We start from the raw sequence: 18944 nt of genomic DNA, 5'->3' as shown, positions 1-18944 counted from the left end.
ATAGTGCTCAATGTTATTAAAAGAACATTGCAATAACAAGTTAATAGAAAATCACATATCAATTTTTTTTTATCTTAAATTAAGACTCATCAGAAATGCATTACTAACAAAACACAATGCAAAATAATAAAAAAAATTGATAAGTGATTTTGTACTAATTTTTGTATATATATATATATATATATATATATATATATATATATATATATATATATATATATATATATATATATATATATATATATTTTTATATATTATAATAATATACACAAATTTAATTAATTTTAGTAATCACTGACAAGGATCATCAACTGGCACAAAGAGTAGCAGAGTAACCCAAGTCAAGTTAAATTAAATGAAAATGGTTTAAATTATAGATAAAAAACATGAAGTTTCGCAGGAATCGAATATGCATTGCTTTATTATTTTTGGTATGGATTGGAGGAATGTTATATTTTTTTGTAAGTAACAAATATGAAAATGAGAAAGGAGAAATATCTGTTGAAGAGAGAAATAAACATATTGACAATGCTAAACTAAGTAGAGAAAAAGATAGAATAGAAAGGGATATTAATATAGCTAATATAGTAAAAGATCCAAAATTTAGAGACAATGAACAAATTGATCAACGAAGTTTAGCTAAATTTGATTGGAAAGGTTATCAATTGAGAGGTGCATTAAAACCTGGTGAGGATAAAAATCAACGTAATGCATATAATCAAGAAGCCAGTGAGTTATTACCATGGGATAGGGTTGTTCCTGATGTCCGTGATCCTGGGTAAATGTTTTTAAATTTCATTCTGTTTTTATTGATGGTTTACTCCATATGGCAAAATTTTAATAATGATATATAATAATTTCTGTATTTAACTAAGACAATTTTTCTTTCAACTGTACTTAGTCATCTTTTTTTTCTTCTTTAAATCTTATTATCTATTTTCTCATAAGCTTTTTTCTGCAAGTTGCAATGAACGATTTAAAGAGAAATTTATCATTACAAATTGTGCCTTTTTTTTCTGTAATATAAACCTTTTAAAAATATATATTTTTAGTAAAATCTTGTTTTATTTAACGTTAGTAATTTTTATAGTGTTTCTTAAAACAATTGACTTTTTAGTATTAAGTAACCAATTTAAATAGTATTTGTGCAGGGAGTTAATAACATTATTATTAACATTAATGTTAACATAAACATATTTTAAAATGATTTTGATAAGTAGAAATATCTAATGAGAAATCGTTTTGTCTTCTTTAATGTCATTAAATTTAAGGATTGAAGTTCTTATTCTATTATTTGCAATTTTTGTATTAAACTAAGATTTCTCTCTTCCAACTATACTTTGTTTTTTTTTTCATTCAATGTTTTCATTAATTTTTTTCCTAGCTTTTCCTACCATTTTGGAAGTCATTGCAATTAATGAATTATTTGTAAATAAATTTAAAGTTCTCAATTGCGTGTTAGATTTTTTTTCTTTCTATTATTGAATTGTAATAGAATCATTTAACGTTAACCCATCAAAATGGTGGCGACTAAAATGAGACAATCAACACTTTCATTTATAACATAAGTATGATCGGAGTTAAAAACACTTGTTGAAAAGAAAAACAATAGAAATTCTATAAACATGTATTTAAAAATACATTTTTAATAAAAACTTAGATTTATGTAACATTAATATTATAGAATTAATATTATAGAAGCATTTTATATAACGATTTCTTCTAGTATTAAGTGTTCAGTTGACTTTTTTTAAATATTTTTTAAAAATTCTTTGGATATTTAAAAAAAACAGTTCAGCGATAAATTTTTTGGAATTTATCAAACTTCCTTTTTTAATTAAATGAAATATTTTAAAACTATTAACATTAGCAGAAAGTTTTCATTTTAAAAATTCATTGATTTTATTTAAAAATATTATGTTAAAAGGAATATGAATTGGTTAATTTTCAAGCATTAAGTAACTTGTGTTTATAAAGTTCAGTCATGAAGAGCTAATACTAAGTTAAAAATTCAAATAAAAAAATTTTTATCGTTCAAAAAAAAAATTGACCGTCAATTCCATATGTTAACTGGACAAATTGATTTCTTATGACAGCATTATGGTTTTTGTAATCTTTGTATCATTTTGTTGTTTTTTCAAACTTATATATATTTCTATATCTTGGCTTGGGTTTATTTGTCCAATGAGTGAAAATGGAAATGTGTTAGTGGTGTAGTCAGGCCTTGTTACGAGATTTCGCTGCGTAGCGAAAACGCGTAGCGCATTTCTAAGTAACTCAACTCAGCAAATATATTTTGCATCGTTAGAAGTTATATTGCGTCACTAGCGTCTTTTCAAGTACCGCATTGTAATTAAAGTTATTTTATTAACGCGTTAAAAATCATACAAACAGTTTGTTTTTTTCTCACTATAACAAAAGTTACAAATAAAATCTAAGTTCTTATTAAAAAAATCTTTATTATACTTTTTATTATTTTTTTCAAATATGAACTAAATTTTATTTTGAAAAAAATATTTTTTTCATGAAACGTAAAATGTTTGTTTATTTTCTTATGATTTTATATTTGGTTTTTGGTTATTTTATTAACTGTTAATACATTTTTTCTTATTTAATTTGTGAACTCTTTTTAATAATGTTTTTAAACAATAAAGTTTTTTTTGTTATTTATCAGTTGCCGATAACATATTCGTGATCATAATTTATTTTCATAAATTAAATGAACGTCATTAAAACTTTACGTTATTGAATTAACAATAAACAAAATATCTTAATAATAAAATATTTACATCAAAATAATTCGTGCATTTTTTAAACTTATTATGACTAAAAATAATTTTTATATTTAAAAGGAATTTATATATTTAGTTCCTTAAGATAAAACTTAAAACACTTTGTTTTTTTAACTAATTTTTAATAACAAAAAAAAAAATGAAACAAACTGTTTCTTTAACAAAAAAATCTATTATTTTACAATTGCGGTTAAATGCTTTTACTTACGACTTTATTTCTTCTGAATAAACGTCACGTTAACGATAATCAAAAGATAATTTAAATATTCTAAAAGATATAAGTTTTTGCGTAGCGCAAAACTGCTGAACGCGTAGGCAAATCGCCTTTTCGCAAGCAAAATGCGAGCTGCGTAGCGCTTCTTAACAAGGCCTGTGTAGTGGTAGAGTGCTTGCTTTGTAAATGAGAGATACCGAGTTTGATCCTCACCATGTCCCTGGTAGTACCGCGCTCAACTTGTTTCTCCGCGCAGCGGCCTTGTCTGTCAAAGTTTGTGTTTCGGAGTTGTAGAGTTGAGAGAGGGTTGTAACCACAGTTAGTAGCCTCCTCATCTGTAGTGGCATTCTAGGCCTTAGGGAGGTGAATTAGCAAAACAAAAAAAAAAGTACCAACTTAGCTACTTGTTGTGTTTATAATAAAGTTTTTTTTTCTTAAATTGGTGGTGTAGTTAAGTATTTCGTGGTTTTCTATTAGAATATAATAACTTTTATTATCTAATATTATATTTTATTTTATTATTTTTTTTAAATTTCCGTTTATATTTTATTCTATATTATCGTATTTATTTATTTTTAAAACTTTGTTATATTATTTGGTTATGAGTTCTCTCACTGTTTATGATATTTTATCAAAAATGTTAGTGCTTTAGGAATTTGGGTGAAGTTAGGGTTTTGGCTGTTTGTAGTGAAGTTCTATTTATTCTTATTTATTTATTTTTAAAACTTTGTTATATTATTTGGTAATGAGTTCTCTCACTGTTCATGATATTTTATCAAAAATATTAGTGCTTTAGGAATTTGGGTGAAGTTAGGGTTTTGGCTGTTTGTAGTAAAGTCCTTTTTATTACAGTATGGAGCAGATTGTAAGTCGCCAGGTAAAGCATAAATGGTGATGATGTTTATCTGAGGGGGTAAACTAGGTATTGGTGCTGAGCTTTTTTGCAATACTGATAATAATAAACATGATTTTGAGGAGAAGTTTATTACCACCACGGCATAAATTATAATTACACAAAAGAAATGTTTTTTTGCACAAAAAAAAAAGCAGTAATATCTTATACTGCTGTGACGTCATACTGAATTAGCCTGCTGCCGGGGACTTCAGTACATACATCAACTGACAAATAGCCTGGCTCGCAGGGGAGTGTTACTACATCAACTGTAGGTTTGACATAAAAAGCAATCTTTTCATTCATTATTCTTTGTTTTTTCCTTTTTCTAAAAAAGCTGTATTAATTAAGATAAGCAAAAAAAGTAAGCAAATGCTTACATAAATATGCTATAGTAGATTAAATATAGAATTATATAATAGAATTTAATTCACATCGTTACTAAATATTGTTTACCTTTATTAAACTTTTTTTTGAAACTATTTTTATGTCTTTTTTTCCATATTAGCAATCTTGTATTTATGATTTTGTTAATGGTTTAAAATTGTTCAAAATATTTTGTAATGCAGTTGTTTATTTATTAATTAAGGTTTATTTAATTAAGGTTATTTATTAATTTTGACAAAAAACCTAATAAAAAATCAAAACGAGTTTGTTACAGTTTTTTAATAAAACTCGATAAAGTTATTTGTTACATCATAAAATAATAATAAAGCATTATTAATATTATCTACAATTATCTGGATGATTATTTTAGTATAACATATATTATTTAAATATGATATCTACCATTATCTGCTAGATTATATATATTTATATATAAAACCTTCGGAATTAAGGTCGGCATTCAGCAATGCTGACCTAACTGCCGACCTTAAAGTGTTTGAAGGTGGCAAAAGATTGCCAACCTCATTTCTATGTTTTATGGTAAGACCGTTGTACCAATTTTCTGACGACCTGATGTCAGCCTCGAAAAGATTAAGGTTGGCAAATTATTGCAGACCTTATTTTTCCTAATTCTGAGGGTTGTATATAATATATGGTCTTTGATATTATCTGCGATCATCTAGAGTATTAATATATATTGAACAGAATTTGAACCATATATTTAGGTTTTAGCATTGTATTACATCTTAATTTTAACCCACTAAATATTCATTGGACTTAATTAAGACTTAATTGGACTTAATGTATTCATTGAACTTAAAACATAAAATAACTGAAATAACTAAGTAACCAATAGGAAAGTGTTTAATCAGCAAAAATTTTAGTTTTATGTGAGATTTTCCCCACCTAGTGCTCAGTTTCCCCACTTAGCCCTCAGCACAAGTCGCTAAAGACAAAGAAGTATCAAATTACAACATTTTTTCTTTTAGATGTAGAAAGAAGAGTTATGACAAAAACTTACCAACTACAACAATTATAATTTGCTTTCACAATGAAGGTCGGGCAGCTCTTTTAAGAACAGTTGTCAGGTTTGTTTATTATTTAAAAACATGTTTTTAATCTCTTTTTTATTTATTCTTCTATTCACTAAGAAAAGTAATTTTAACTTGTCATTTTATAGCTGTGTTAAAAAATTTTTATTCCTTAAAATTTATGTTATGATTATCCTATGATGTCAAGACAAGTTGTCTTTATTTCATAAAGAAATATTAGAAATCGAGTTTTAGGTAATTTAAGCCAAAAAAAAGTATTTATCTATTTAAATTCAGAAACTCTTTAATAGTTTTATAGAAAAATCTATGGTCATATTTTTTAATAAAAAAGTTACTTAAAGAGGCTTGTATAAAAAGAACACATACATGCATAAATACATACAGGCCTCGTCCGCAGTAAATGAGTGAGAGAGTGGAAATAAACTCTCCTAAAAAGAATATGGCAAGCTATGCGATTTACAAAAGCTTTCAGTTTTTTTGTCAGCTATCTGTTTATTCTTAAAAAAAATTGCTTAATAGATAAAAAGTTTGATTTTATATTCCTTACTAGCGTATATATTCTTAGACTTTTTTGACTTTGAATTCTTACTCCTTACAAGCATATATAATCTCAAGTGCTACAGAAAAAAATCAGTGACTGTTCTGCTAAAAAATAAACAATCACATTTTCAAATTGATCAACTATATGAGTAAGAGGTCACTAGTACTAGAGCCAAGTCACTAAACTATTGTTGTTATTGGTGCACTAAAGTCACCAATAACAACAGTTTAGTTAAGTGATAAAGAAAAAGTTTCATTGAAAACAATTTCATAAAGAGTGCAGTTTTGAGGAAAGAGAGTGATTGAGAACAAAAAAAAAGGTGATTGATTGAAGAGGTGCCGAGCAAAAGCACATAAAAGAATAGCCAGAGAATTTGATGATTAATAGATGAAATGATATGTAAGCTCAGACCAAAAATGTGACTAGGGGTATTTGTGATTAAATAAATAAATTTATATTAAAATTTATTATGTAATCTTTTTTGAATTAAATAGTAATGATAGTTTTTTAAATGTCTTCAAGTTTAACAAATATATTTATTGTTCTTTTTTTATGATTTATGATTTTTATTAAAAAAGAAGAAATTATATTTAAAAAACTTACTTAAAAAAGAACTTGTAATTTCATTAAACTTTATAAAAGTTTTAAAGGAAATTGAATCTTAATAATATATAAGCTTTGAGAAAAATAACAACTTGTTTAATTTTGATATCTTTGACTTCAAACGTGTTTTGCCCTGGAGATAAACTTATAAAGAATTAGGAGTTCTAATTTACATAAAGAAAAGTATTGTACATAACATAAAGAATAAATGGGTCTCTGAGTCAGAAACAAAAATAACTTTCTGAACATGTTTAATGTTTTCACATATTCTGATGGTGATAAAGAAATTGCAACTATTTAAATTTTCAGCATTAGTATTAACTTTGACTGTTGAATCTGGCCTGTTGAACTGATAAAAACTTACTTTGAAGATTGTGAATATTTGTAAAGAATATTTCATGACCTATGACTATAATGACCTATTCTTTACTTTTTTACAAGCTGACAGCCGATCAATGATCTCCCAATATCAATTCTGGTCAAACAAATATGGTTGCGAAGAATTTTAAGACAAACTTAATAATAAAAAGTTTAAATACTTTCAAAAAAAAAAAGTTTAAATTATTAAGTTAGCAACAATCTTTAGTTTACAGTATAAAAAAGTGAAAAAATGTTGAATAACCTAAAATACAGAATGATAAAAAATACCAAATATTTTTGATTGCCTGAACCTAGCTTGAGATCATATTTAATTAGATAATTAAATGTTAATGAATGAATTGAATTTTTTATAAATGAAATAAATAATAGCTAAAAATATTAACGTTTCTTTTAATATCCAAATAATAAAGCAATTAAGCGAATTTAAGGAACTATTTACTTTTGCTTAAATTGTTTAATAGTCTCAAATGTTTGTGATTATTAAATGTCAAATGTTCATGTTGATTTAAAAGAAAGTTAAAATTTAAAATTATTAAATGTTAAATTGATTAAATAGAAAGTATAAAATAATAAATAGAAATTATAATCATAAAATAGATGCAGGAAAATACAATAGGCAATTATTTCATTCAATAAGAAGTCAATGTATTAATCAATTTTCTAAAAAAAGATTGTCTTTTCCTATTATTTTAAATATCTATTAGCTATTTTTAATTGCAATTTTATTTTGTAAAGAAAAAGCCTCTAGGGTTTTTTCATTTATAAAAAGCCTGCATTTTTAAATCACTAACATGGACACATTCAAGCTGCAACAATGCACTGTTAGTTGTTTGGTATTTTTCATTTGTTGATGGAATTATCTTTTCTAAGAGCTGCCGCAGAGTTAGGGAACAGAAAGAGTTGCATAACAATTACTTAAAAAGGTACAAGCAAAAACCTTAAGAACTAAGAAGATCTAATGTTTATCATCATTGACAAGAAACACAGATCTATATCAGCATATTAAATGAAGGAATGTGATGCTGGATAACAGGAATTTCTACTCAGTCTCCTTTGATACAAATGTTTGTACTTTTGGCAAAATTAAATTAAAAAAATAATTGAAAGAAGTTAAAGTGTAAAAATATAAAAGATTATTTAAGAATAAATAAATTTTATAAATAAGTATTAAAAAAACATAAGAAGATTAATGTAAAACTTTTTTTTATGTTTTTTTATTTATTTTGTTTATTAAGGGTTCAGATCCGGAGTTGGGAGTCCTAAGTTCCCTTTTTTTGCCTTGATTCTTGGAAGTCCATTTAGACTTTGTGACTCTTGAATTTTTTTTTTAATTATTTAGTTATTAAGGTGCTCCAAGACAACCAAATAGTTTTGTAACAAAACATCATGAAAGAGCATTTAATAACCAAGTTCTCATCTTCCTTACCAATGTTGCTTGTTTGGCTAGATTTGGTTTAGGTTTGGAATTCCCTGATATGCAGTTATTACATGTTATATTTTATTACATGGAATTTATTATTATGGCAAATTATGTCTTTGAAGATTTTGAGAAGTATTTTAAAAGAAATTTAATAAATTGATGCAGAAACCAACATAATTCTACCTTTCATATTCATAAAAAGTTGGCAAATACAAAGTTTCCCTATCTGCCAAACAGACGAATTATCATCTATTATTCTTATTAATTCTCATTATCCAACAACTACCAGACAAACTATCGCTTAATTCATAAGAGAAAATTTAATAGTATCCTATCACTTTTACAAGATCTTCTCATCTGTAAAAATTCCAACAACAACAACAAGCCATTTGTTTTCCGTAAATCATTTTTACAATAGTTTTGATAATAATAATAATAACAATAATAATAGTAATAAAAATAATAATGATATATTGTAATAATATAAGATAAAAAAAAAATTAGTACAAATTATAGTAATAGTAATAATAAGCATGTTTACAATAGATAATATGTCTAAAAGTTAGAATAAAAAGTTTTTCAGAATTTTTTTAAATTGATGTTATTTAAGATGGAGTAAAGGTATTTTAGGATTAAATTTTTTTGAACTCATTCAAAATGCATGCAAAGCTCCTGTTCCATTCACAGACGCACTGATAAACAATAGAATTTTTAACATACTTCTGGGTTTTAAAAGATGGTACATTTGGTTTTCCAATGTGTATATATTCAAGATAAAATCAAAATATTTAAAGTTAATAAAATTTAAGTTAATAAACTAATATATAAAAATAATTCCAAAGAGTCTATCATTTTTGACCTTGGAGTCACAGAAACCCAAAAATTGTATGGAACTCCACATCCTTGATCGTTATGTTATTCTGTTTTTATTTTATTTGTTTTCTTTTTTTACTTTATGAAAATAATAATAAATAACTATGTTATATGTTATTATTTTTTTGTTAATTCATTAATTTATTTGTGGCAAATGATTAATAATCAGTGTTTTTCAAAATCTTAATTTAATCAAAGAAATTTTTGTTTTCAATAAGAAACTTTTATTTTTATTTTTTGAAAAATATATTACAAAATTTAATTTTAGTGCATTAAATAAATCTCCAGAGCATCTTCTAAAAGAAATCATTCTTGTTGATGACTTTAGTGACAACCGTAAGTATTTTATTATTTACTCAATTGTTTTTAGCTCTTTAATGTGAACTTTAAAATTATTTAAATTTCAGTGAAGATTGAACAAATAAGTTTAAAAAATGGTGATTATTAATTTTTGATTTTTTTTTTTTTTAATATATAATTTGTGTTTTAATAAAGTTTAAACATTGTGCAATTTTATGGTGCAATTGGGTAATAACTTTTTGTATGTAACATTTAGCTCTTGATGGGGAGGAGTTACTAGCTTTACCTCGTGTTAAATTGATTAGAAACAATCAGCGTGAAGGTCTTATTCGTTCTCGTGTTAAAGGTGCAGACATGGCTGTTGGTGAAGTGTTGACTTTTCTTGATAGTCATTGTGAGTGCAACGAAATGTGGCTGGAACCATTATTGCAAGCAATTAAAGATGTATAAATAAGTTTTAATTATATATATATATATATATATATATATATATATATATATATATATATATATATATATATATATATATATATATATATATATATATATATATATATATATATATATGTCCTAATATGTTTTAAATGCTTTAAATTTGAAATGCTAACTTTACACTAAACAGTTTTTCTAGAAAAGGGAAACATATATATTTTTTTGATGTTATAAATGTTAAAACCATTAGTTGATATGTATGGAACCTCCCACATGCGGATTTTGGTATAGTGTTATCAGTTATATATCATGCTAACCTAAGGGCACAAAGACATTGTGTGTGTGTGTATGTTTACTTGACAATTAGTATTATTGATCATAGTTTATCAAAACTGAAAAAAAAGTTTTGTTAATATATTCATTATTCATTTATGTTAAAATATATTAGTTCATTATGTTAGTTATTATTTATAATGTTAAATATCATTATGTAAATTATTAATTTTCTTAGAATCGTAAGATTGTTGCTTCGCCTATTATTGATGTTATTGGTCATGAGGACTTTAAGTATTTGAGTTCATCTTCAGATCTTAGGGGAGGTAAAGTATTCTTTTGAGAATTTACTCAATAAAATGTTAAACTTTTTTTATTCTAATATTTATTTTATTAATTGATTGATTAATTTAATATATACAATTATGTTCACATTTTCAAGTCAAAAAAAAAAATTAAATGTTAACATCTAATATTTTATAACTTTTTGAGCTTTATTTTTTTAACTCAAGCATGTTTTGGGCGGACATCATATGAACATGCGCTTATTTGTTTTGAGGGAAAAGAAGATTAAAAATTAAAAATAAAAAGATATAAGTAAACAACTTTTGTCTTCCGTATAAAAACTTTAATTAGAAAATGAAATTTAATTGTATTACAAAATTTATAATTTAGTAAAATATTGCTAAATTATAAATTTAATTTTGCTTCATATTGTTGTCATTTTAAAAGTAAAAATTGGTTACTTTAAATAATGTTATTTTAAACTTTTGGATTGTTATCTTAAATCTTTAAATTGATTTAAAAAAAGTAATTTTGAAGTCATTGCAAGGTTGCTATTATGCTATTATTTTTGGGATGAGGGATGATTAAATCATTAATTTAAAAAATATTAGGTGTTTTACCTTATTAATGGTTATTTCCCTAAAATAAACCTTGGAACAGGTGGCTATAGTTGTTTATAATCATTTTTTGATTAATAGACATTTCTCTAATTCGATTGCACAACTATTTTCTTAACCCTGAAATGAGGCCAGTAAGGACAAAAATGTAAACAAATAGCAACAAATCACTTAAATAATCCGTTTTAGTTACTAATTTTTCTGTTTATCTATTAAAAAAAAAACTTTGAGTTTTTGGTAAAATAATTTACAGAAGACAATAAAAAATTCACAAATGTCAAAGACATGTTAAATCATAATAAATTTGTTGAAACTGGATTATAAGATTAACCATGCATTCCTTGTTATGGTGCTAGTCCAGATGGACTTGTAAATCAATTCTCGGAATATATATATATATATATATACATATATGTGTGTGTGTGTGTGCGCGTGCGTGCGTGTGTGTGTGTGTGTGTGTGTGTGTGTGTATATATTTATATGTATGTGTGTATATATATGTATGTGTGTATATATATATATATATTTTTATATATATATATACATATATATATATATATATATATATATATATGTATATATATATAAAATTTGCGAAGAATCACTCATTTGGCTATTATGCACAAGTCCAAATAGCAATGAGTTTATTTGGACTGAATCAATGTTTATAGATGTTTGTTTATGAAATGACTTATTGTGGAATTATTATTGTAAACATTAATTTTGATAAATGTGATTTTTTAGGTGTTGTAGATAAATTGGAGTATTTTTATAAAAAATGTATTTTATCTCAATTATAAATAGTACATTTCATGCATTTTTTAAGTTTTATAAGAGGATCTATAAAGTAAAAATGGCATATTCTACATAAATTTGTAAAGCTGCAATTGTTTGACTTTCTATAACTTCTTTGTGTAATAGTTGATTTCTTCCATTACGTATTATACCAAAAGGCTAAAGCAAATTTAAGCAAAATTAACTATTTTAATATCAGAAATAGAACCAACAAGTAGTTCACTAACAAAATGTTATTGTACCAAAAAAGCAATTCCAACTAATCCTTTAAAGATAAAATGGTATAAGATAAATGGGAAAACAAACTACTTTGAACTGTAAGGCTTGAATTTCTTTGACAAACCAATTCAAAACAGTCAATAATAACTTTTGTTTTAGGATAAGTCTATTTGAAACATTACGACATGTTTAATTTTTGGTAATATAAATTAGACTAAAATAGTATTGTACCAAGTTTGAGGTATATCAAATTTAACCATACAATAAGATCTTGACACAATAGATTTTGGTGTCTTAAACCAGGAAGTAAAATTTAAATTAAAAAAGTCTAAGCCATGTTAATAACAAGAATAGTTGGTCAATTGATAGTTGGTTAATCATGTTTCACCTATAAACAGACATGTAAAATATGAAGGATATGTAAACAATTCTTTGGGTAACTTGTTCAGAATGATGTTCAGGATGATAATATTTCATACTTTCACGTTCATTTGTAGGATTTAAATATTCAAATAAAATGCAAAAAATTTCTTATCTCATGCCAGTCAACAAGTTAAAATATCATCTTTTTTTGTAACTAACAATATTATTTTTCAATTGGTCGTTGATTATTTTTAAACTTTTATATTCTTCAGGCAAGCTCTATTAGTTTTCATAAACTACTACTAATCTTTTTTAAACAATTGTTTTTTTTGGATGGCAACAGCTTACAGTTTTCACAATTTTGACTATTTGTGAAGCTGAGAAATCAGTTGCACAATCAAATTAGAGAAATGTCCATTCCCTTTTTGAAAATTATACCATAAAACTTAATGAAAATTACCCTTTAAACTTAATACTGTATTTTAAAAATTGAAAGATCTATTATAAATCATTTTGAAAGGATTCAGAAAATGAGTAAAGTTTAAAATGTTCTGTTTTTAACTTCAAGGTTTTGGTTGGAATTTAAATTTCAAGTGGGATTTTTTACCACCAAACCATCTTATTAAACATCAACAAGACGGAACAGCTTTTATTCTGTAAGTTATAACTTTTTTATTTAAAATAATTAGATTTTATCTTATAATTCATATTTCTGCTGTAAATTTATTTAAATGTGTTTTTTTTTCTTTTGCATTCAATATTTTCGGTGTCAAACTTTCTCTATAATTTTATTAAATTTTACTCTCTAAAATCAAGATATCATGTTTTACAAAAAATGTTAGCACAGCAACAAAAAAGTTGCATCTTTTTGCAGTAAATTTTTTTTTGCAGTCAAATTTTTTTTATAACAATTTTTTTTTTTTTTGCACAACAAATAAAGTTGTAGTTGAGAATCCATTTTGAAAAACGTGCATAGTCCCTCTTAATTGATTAATAACGACGAAAGACTGAAATACTCATACTTACACATATTCTATTGGACGATGGACGATGGCAATGAAATTGATAATTTCTTTGTCTTTTTTTAGGACGAAAAAACTTTCAATTAGTCTGATATTTAAATGGCTGATTACAATATAGAGAATGTGGAAATAGAGCTAACATTAAATTTTTATTTTTGTGACTTTTTTTTGTGAGCGTGTTTCACAGATGGGCTCCTCATTTGCTTGATAAACATTTTTTTCTGTATCAATGCTTCGGAATTTTTTTACATCGTTGTGTTTTGCGGATTTATTTTACAGCATCTATTTAGGTCTAGTAATTGTTTTGTTTATTTTCCTTGCAAAATCCAGTTTGTGTGGCCTTATTTGTGGAACATTGTTTTTAAAATTAGCTTTTATAATAAATTTAAAACATGTGTGCATCTTTACAATTTACATTGACCAACTTTGCATGAGAGACTCAAAAATGCTATGCAGCTTTCAACTTCTTTCAAGAAGACATTGACACATGCTATATGGTTTTAATGCCATAAGGAAAAGTTGACATAAGTAATATATCACAAATCATTCAGAAAAAAAGATCATATGAAATCTAAAATTTTATTAAAATCTAGGAGTGGAGTGCAAGAACCGAAGGTTGAAGTGAATTTCGACTTCTTCAAGTTCGAACTTGGAAGTCTGGCTTTGTTAGACCTTAAAAAAAAGTTAGACCTTAAAAAAAAACTCGAGCTTTTTTGAGCTTGAGCAAGTTAGACCTTAAAAAAAAAGCTTGAGCAAATGTGTAAACAAAACTTAAAAATTTTAAGATCACACTTTAAAAAAGTCAAACTTAGAAATCTTAAAAAGCGTTGATTTGAAAGTGGAATTGGAAAAAAATCTTTGCTATCAATAGCAGCAGAGTATTTGTAATAGGAAATCCTTTTAAATAAAGCAAATGAACTATATATTTTTAAATAAAATATCTGAGTTTTATAATTTAAAATATTAATTTACAAAAATTTATTAAAAGGTGTAACAAAAATAAAAATTTTTACTTTTGTGTTTTACTTTTATTCAAACATGGTAATTTAATAAAAAAACACTGGTTTTTCTTAAACCTTCTATTTAATACAAGGCTCTTACTATGATGTAACAGCTGCTTAATATTCAAGTGGCTATATGCTATATAGTTATCAGCAAAGCATATATGTTGAACACAAGGTTGTTATTCTTCATTTTTCTTATACTTAATTTAATTAGTAGACTTTAATATTTAGTTGGTCTCCTTTTACTTTAATTACATCTAACAAGCGTTTTGACACTGATTCTACTAGACATTTGATTTGATTATTGTTAATGTTAGACCATGATTTAACAATAGCTGTCTTCAAATCTTCTTTTTTCGTAAATGCTCTATTACCTATTTTTTTATCTAATAAAATCCATAAATGCTTTATTGGATTCAAATCTGGGCTCTGTAAAGGCCATTCTAAAACATTTATGCCATTTTCATCAAAAAAAGGTTTTAGTTTTTTTAACAGTATGTTTTGGATCATTGTGTCTTTGTGAAACAAAAAACTGTTTCCCAATCTAAGTCTTTTAGCAGAAGATTTTAAATTTTGTTTCAATATATTGTTACACAAATCAGCATTCATAGTTTCATCAAAAAATTCTAGTTTACCAACACCATTCCATGCCATACAACACTATAACATTACACTTCCACCACCGTGTTTAACTGTTCTTCTCGTGCAACTCAAATTAAATTCTTCACCCATCTTTTGCCAAACTCTTTGTGTACCATCTGATTTTTTAAATTAAACTTGGATTCATCATACTAAAATATTTTTTCCAAACTGACGCTGGCATTAAATAATACTTTTTTCCAAAATTTATTCTTCTCTTCATATGATTTTTTGTTAAAAACGGTTTTTTCCAAGCTATTCATCCACTAAATCCTGCTTTATGAATGCAATTTCTAATTGATGTTAGTGAAATTGTGTTTCCTGTTAAGTTTTTCAGATGATTTGCTATATTTTTTGCACTTTCAAACTGATTTTTTTAATCATTCTTAAAATTTCTCTATCATCTCGTGAGGTTGTCTTCAGTTTTCATCTTCGTCCAGTACGAATTTCAAACATTTCATATTGTTTGTATTTATTTACAATGGCTCCAACTATTGTAAATGGAATACTTGTAAGTTCTTTAACTTTTCTATAATTATTTCCTTGTTTAACCAAATCTATAACAAGTTTTCATTGAGTAGTATTTAAATATTTACATTTGGGTGCAATAATGTTCGATGAACAGAGTTTTTAATGACTTTTTTTTATCAAAAATGTTATTAATTGCTGAAAATAATATTCTAGAAATATAAATTCAATAGAATTTATATTTTATAAATTAAAAAAACCATAAACTTTCCTAACAAATAATAAAACAATTTTGTACAATTAATTTTTATGCATGCAAATAAATACCTGTGTAAGTAAAAAATCAAAAACTGTATAACAAACACATTTTCTTATATTTTTACTAATTAATTATAAATAAGAAATAGCCATAAATAATTTAAATATATTATTTAAATAAATTAAAAAAAAATTGGTTCAGTTATTTTCATTATTAATCAAGATAAAAGCAAGCTTTAGCAAAATAAAATGTAATAATTATTACTTTGTATGATTAAATTCTGTTCACTAAAGAAAATAATTACTTTGTATGATTAAATTCTGTTCTCACTGTATATAGAAGCAGAGAACAAAATTGGTAATAAGAAAATGGTTAACACGAGTTAGATTTCATCTAATGTACAACAAGTTTTTTAATTATAATGGTTAACAAGTCAGCAGTAGAACGATAGGAACAAAATCAGATCAGTATAGATCAGGGGCAGATCCTGCATTTTTTGATTTTTGAGATAACTAACCTCCAGACAGTGAGCAAACTTCAAACATTTATATGTTGGTATTTATGTCAAATAAGGTTGCTTTGCAAAAAATTGCCCCTTTACTTGAGCTGAATTGTATTATTGAAGTAACAGAAAAAAGTGTGTTCATTTGGTTCAATATATGAATTAGAGAAAAAGTTCTTTGCATTTATTAGGTTCATAATATACATAATTAATTTTTGCTAAATAAACCTATTTTTGAACTTTAGTAAAAGAGAGCAAAAGAAGACTGGTGAAACTGGCCTAATCAATCTCTTATACTATAGCAAGAGATAACATTATGCAAGTATTGCCACAAAATCATTTAATTCTATTTTAGAATTTTCAGGGATAATGCAATCTTAAAATTTTTTTTAAATTTTCAAAAAACTTAAAGGTTATTCCAAAAGTACATTTTTAGGATACAACTATTGATACAAAACAAACTTGGCTTTTCTTCTTGTTCTATACACATAGCATTTTACAATATCAAAATTATTATATACCAAATAACCAAATGAGTCGCTAAATTTTATATTTGAAGTAAGGTCTTCTGAAATTATCAGTAAACTTGAAGTACCAGAAAAACCAAAAAAATTACAAAAGTAACATGGCATTAAAATGAAAATTCACAAAAAATATTGACAACATTACACATTAATATACTGATTTTAATAAACACAATTTTAAGGATTATTTTATTAGAGCGTTTCTATGTTTTTGAATGTTATTTTTATTTCGCAAGATAATACTTTATATTTTTCAGGATTTTTATTTACTTTATCAATAAAAAAGATTTTCTTTATTGATACTTTTTGATTATTTATGTTTTTATTCTTTGATAAGTTAAATATTTATAAAAAGAATCAAGTCACTTTTTTAATTTCTTTTTGTTTCTCCTACAAAACCTTTCGAAGAAGCTTTGGAACCATTTTCCTCATTATAATTTTATATTCATTGTTTACTAGGGTGTGTCATACTTTTTTTTTTTTGAATTTTACTTTGCATAGTTTAAAAAAGGGTGAGGTATAATATTAAAAGTTCAGAACCGTTAAAAAAAAAAAAAGTTTTAGCTACCAGGGAGTCAGTGAGACTATTTCACCAAAAGCCCGGGGGGGAGGGGAGGTAAAAACTTAAAAAATTGAAATATTAAAAAAAAATAACTTACAAAACGTAAAAAAACGCCATCTCTTTTTTAAAAAAAAAAATATTTTTGTAAAAACAAATAGAGAGGTTTGCCCCCTCCCACTGCCTACCAGTGAAACTGTAAAATTAGGTTGTTTTGGAACTAAAAATAAAACTTTTATATAGATCCACACAACATTTACTGGCATTTATTAAAATAAAGTACAATAAAGATTAATTCTTAAATATTGTCAAGCCAATAAGGTTTTGTTTAGATAGATTACGTGACATTTTCACATGCCTGGGTAACTTTTTTTACACATCTTTCGACAGCTTGAGTGTGGCAACACCAGTTTGGTACAATCATTGGTTTAAATAAATACTCTTTGATGTCTTTAGTTGTCATGCAACAAGTCAAAGGTGGTTCAAAAGCTTCATTCCAATCAATAAGATCCTTGAGACAAGTTGCCTTAGTATTGATATCTGGTGTCCTTCTTGGTCTAACAGATAGATCTCCTAGTTGTTCATTTTCATCACCTTCTCCTCTTATTTCTAGAATTTTGAGTACACTGAAACTTCTCTCCTCTTTATTTTCAGAACAAAGCATAGTTTGAAGAATAGATTCAGAGAAGGCATACCAAGCAGATCGCTTAATAGTTGGAATGACAATATTCTGAATATCGAGTGACTGGTGTTGAAGCTGGTAAAGAACATGTTTTGGTCCTACTGTCCAACTATGTTTAACTTTGATGTTAAACCAGACAGGAAAGTACACTCCCACAATGAACTCGACTAGTTTAAGAAGTTTTGGGGCTGCATCGCCTTGAAGACCATGATGAGATACCCAAATTCTACATATTCTATTGACTGTTGTTAGCCATCTGGCCATGTTAACAGGGCCAATTTCAAGAAGTCCTAGTTGCTGAGGAACATGACCACTGCGTATGACGTTAACTATTTGATAGCCGTAATACTGATCTGTAGAAAGGTCTTTAACCACTTCATTACTTAAGTTAATTAGAGGCTCACCAGTTTCAACTTTACTAAAAAAGGGTTAATTTCAAGATTGGTTGCTTCATCAAGTAAGCTTCCAATGGGTCCACTCCATTTTTTACCACTTTTAGATTCTCCATCTAACAATTTAATTAGACGTTTGAGTGGTAATTCATTGGTGTGTAGAGCACATACAATCCAATTTAACTTTCGCCCTAATTTCAGCTCCATAAAGTGCATTACTCCTCCATCACAACCAGTGTTTACATTGGTAGAGTCTCCACTAATTGCTTTTAAGTGTACATTAATGTTCCTCATTGCAGTATACTCAATAATCTTATCTGCTATAATTTCAGCGTGGTTCTTTTTTGCTTCTTTAGCTGGAGTGAAATGAAATAAATACTTACCATCACCAGAACAAATAGTGTAATGTTCTTCTTTAACTTTAGCCGGATACTGTCTGTCTGATCCATCTACA

General features: G+C 25.9%; 1 protein-coding gene across 3 annotated transcripts in view; it reads left to right on the top strand.

Annotated features, from left to right (window-relative positions):
* Positions 1-289: 289 nt before the first annotated feature.
* Positions 290-18944, top strand: part of LOC100213223 (polypeptide N-acetylgalactosaminyltransferase 2) — a 44513-nt gene continuing 25858 nt past the window's right edge. For all 3 annotated transcript variants that reach the window (XR_010640638.1, XM_065804708.1, XM_065804709.1), the window contains exons 1-6: positions 290-778; positions 5275-5373; positions 9424-9491; positions 9712-9899; positions 10399-10486; positions 13008-13095. Coding sequence is in view for 2 of the 3 variants with exons in the window: in XM_065804708.1 (XP_065660780.1) it covers positions 387-778; positions 5275-5373; positions 9424-9491; positions 9712-9899; positions 10399-10486; positions 13008-13095 (923 nt within the window). In the remaining variant the exon portion in view is untranslated. The remainder of the gene's footprint in view (positions 779-5274; positions 5374-9423; positions 9492-9711; positions 9900-10398; positions 10487-13007; positions 13096-18944) is intronic.

The sequence above is a fragment of the Hydra vulgaris genome, chromosome 09 (genome assembly GCF_038396675.1).
Source record: "Hydra vulgaris chromosome 09, alternate assembly HydraT2T_AEP".
NCBI lineage: Eukaryota > Metazoa > Cnidaria > Hydrozoa > Anthoathecata > Hydridae > Hydra > Hydra vulgaris.
The sequence above is the reverse complement of the archived record's forward strand: the minus strand, read 5'-3'. Positions and strand labels throughout refer to the sequence as shown.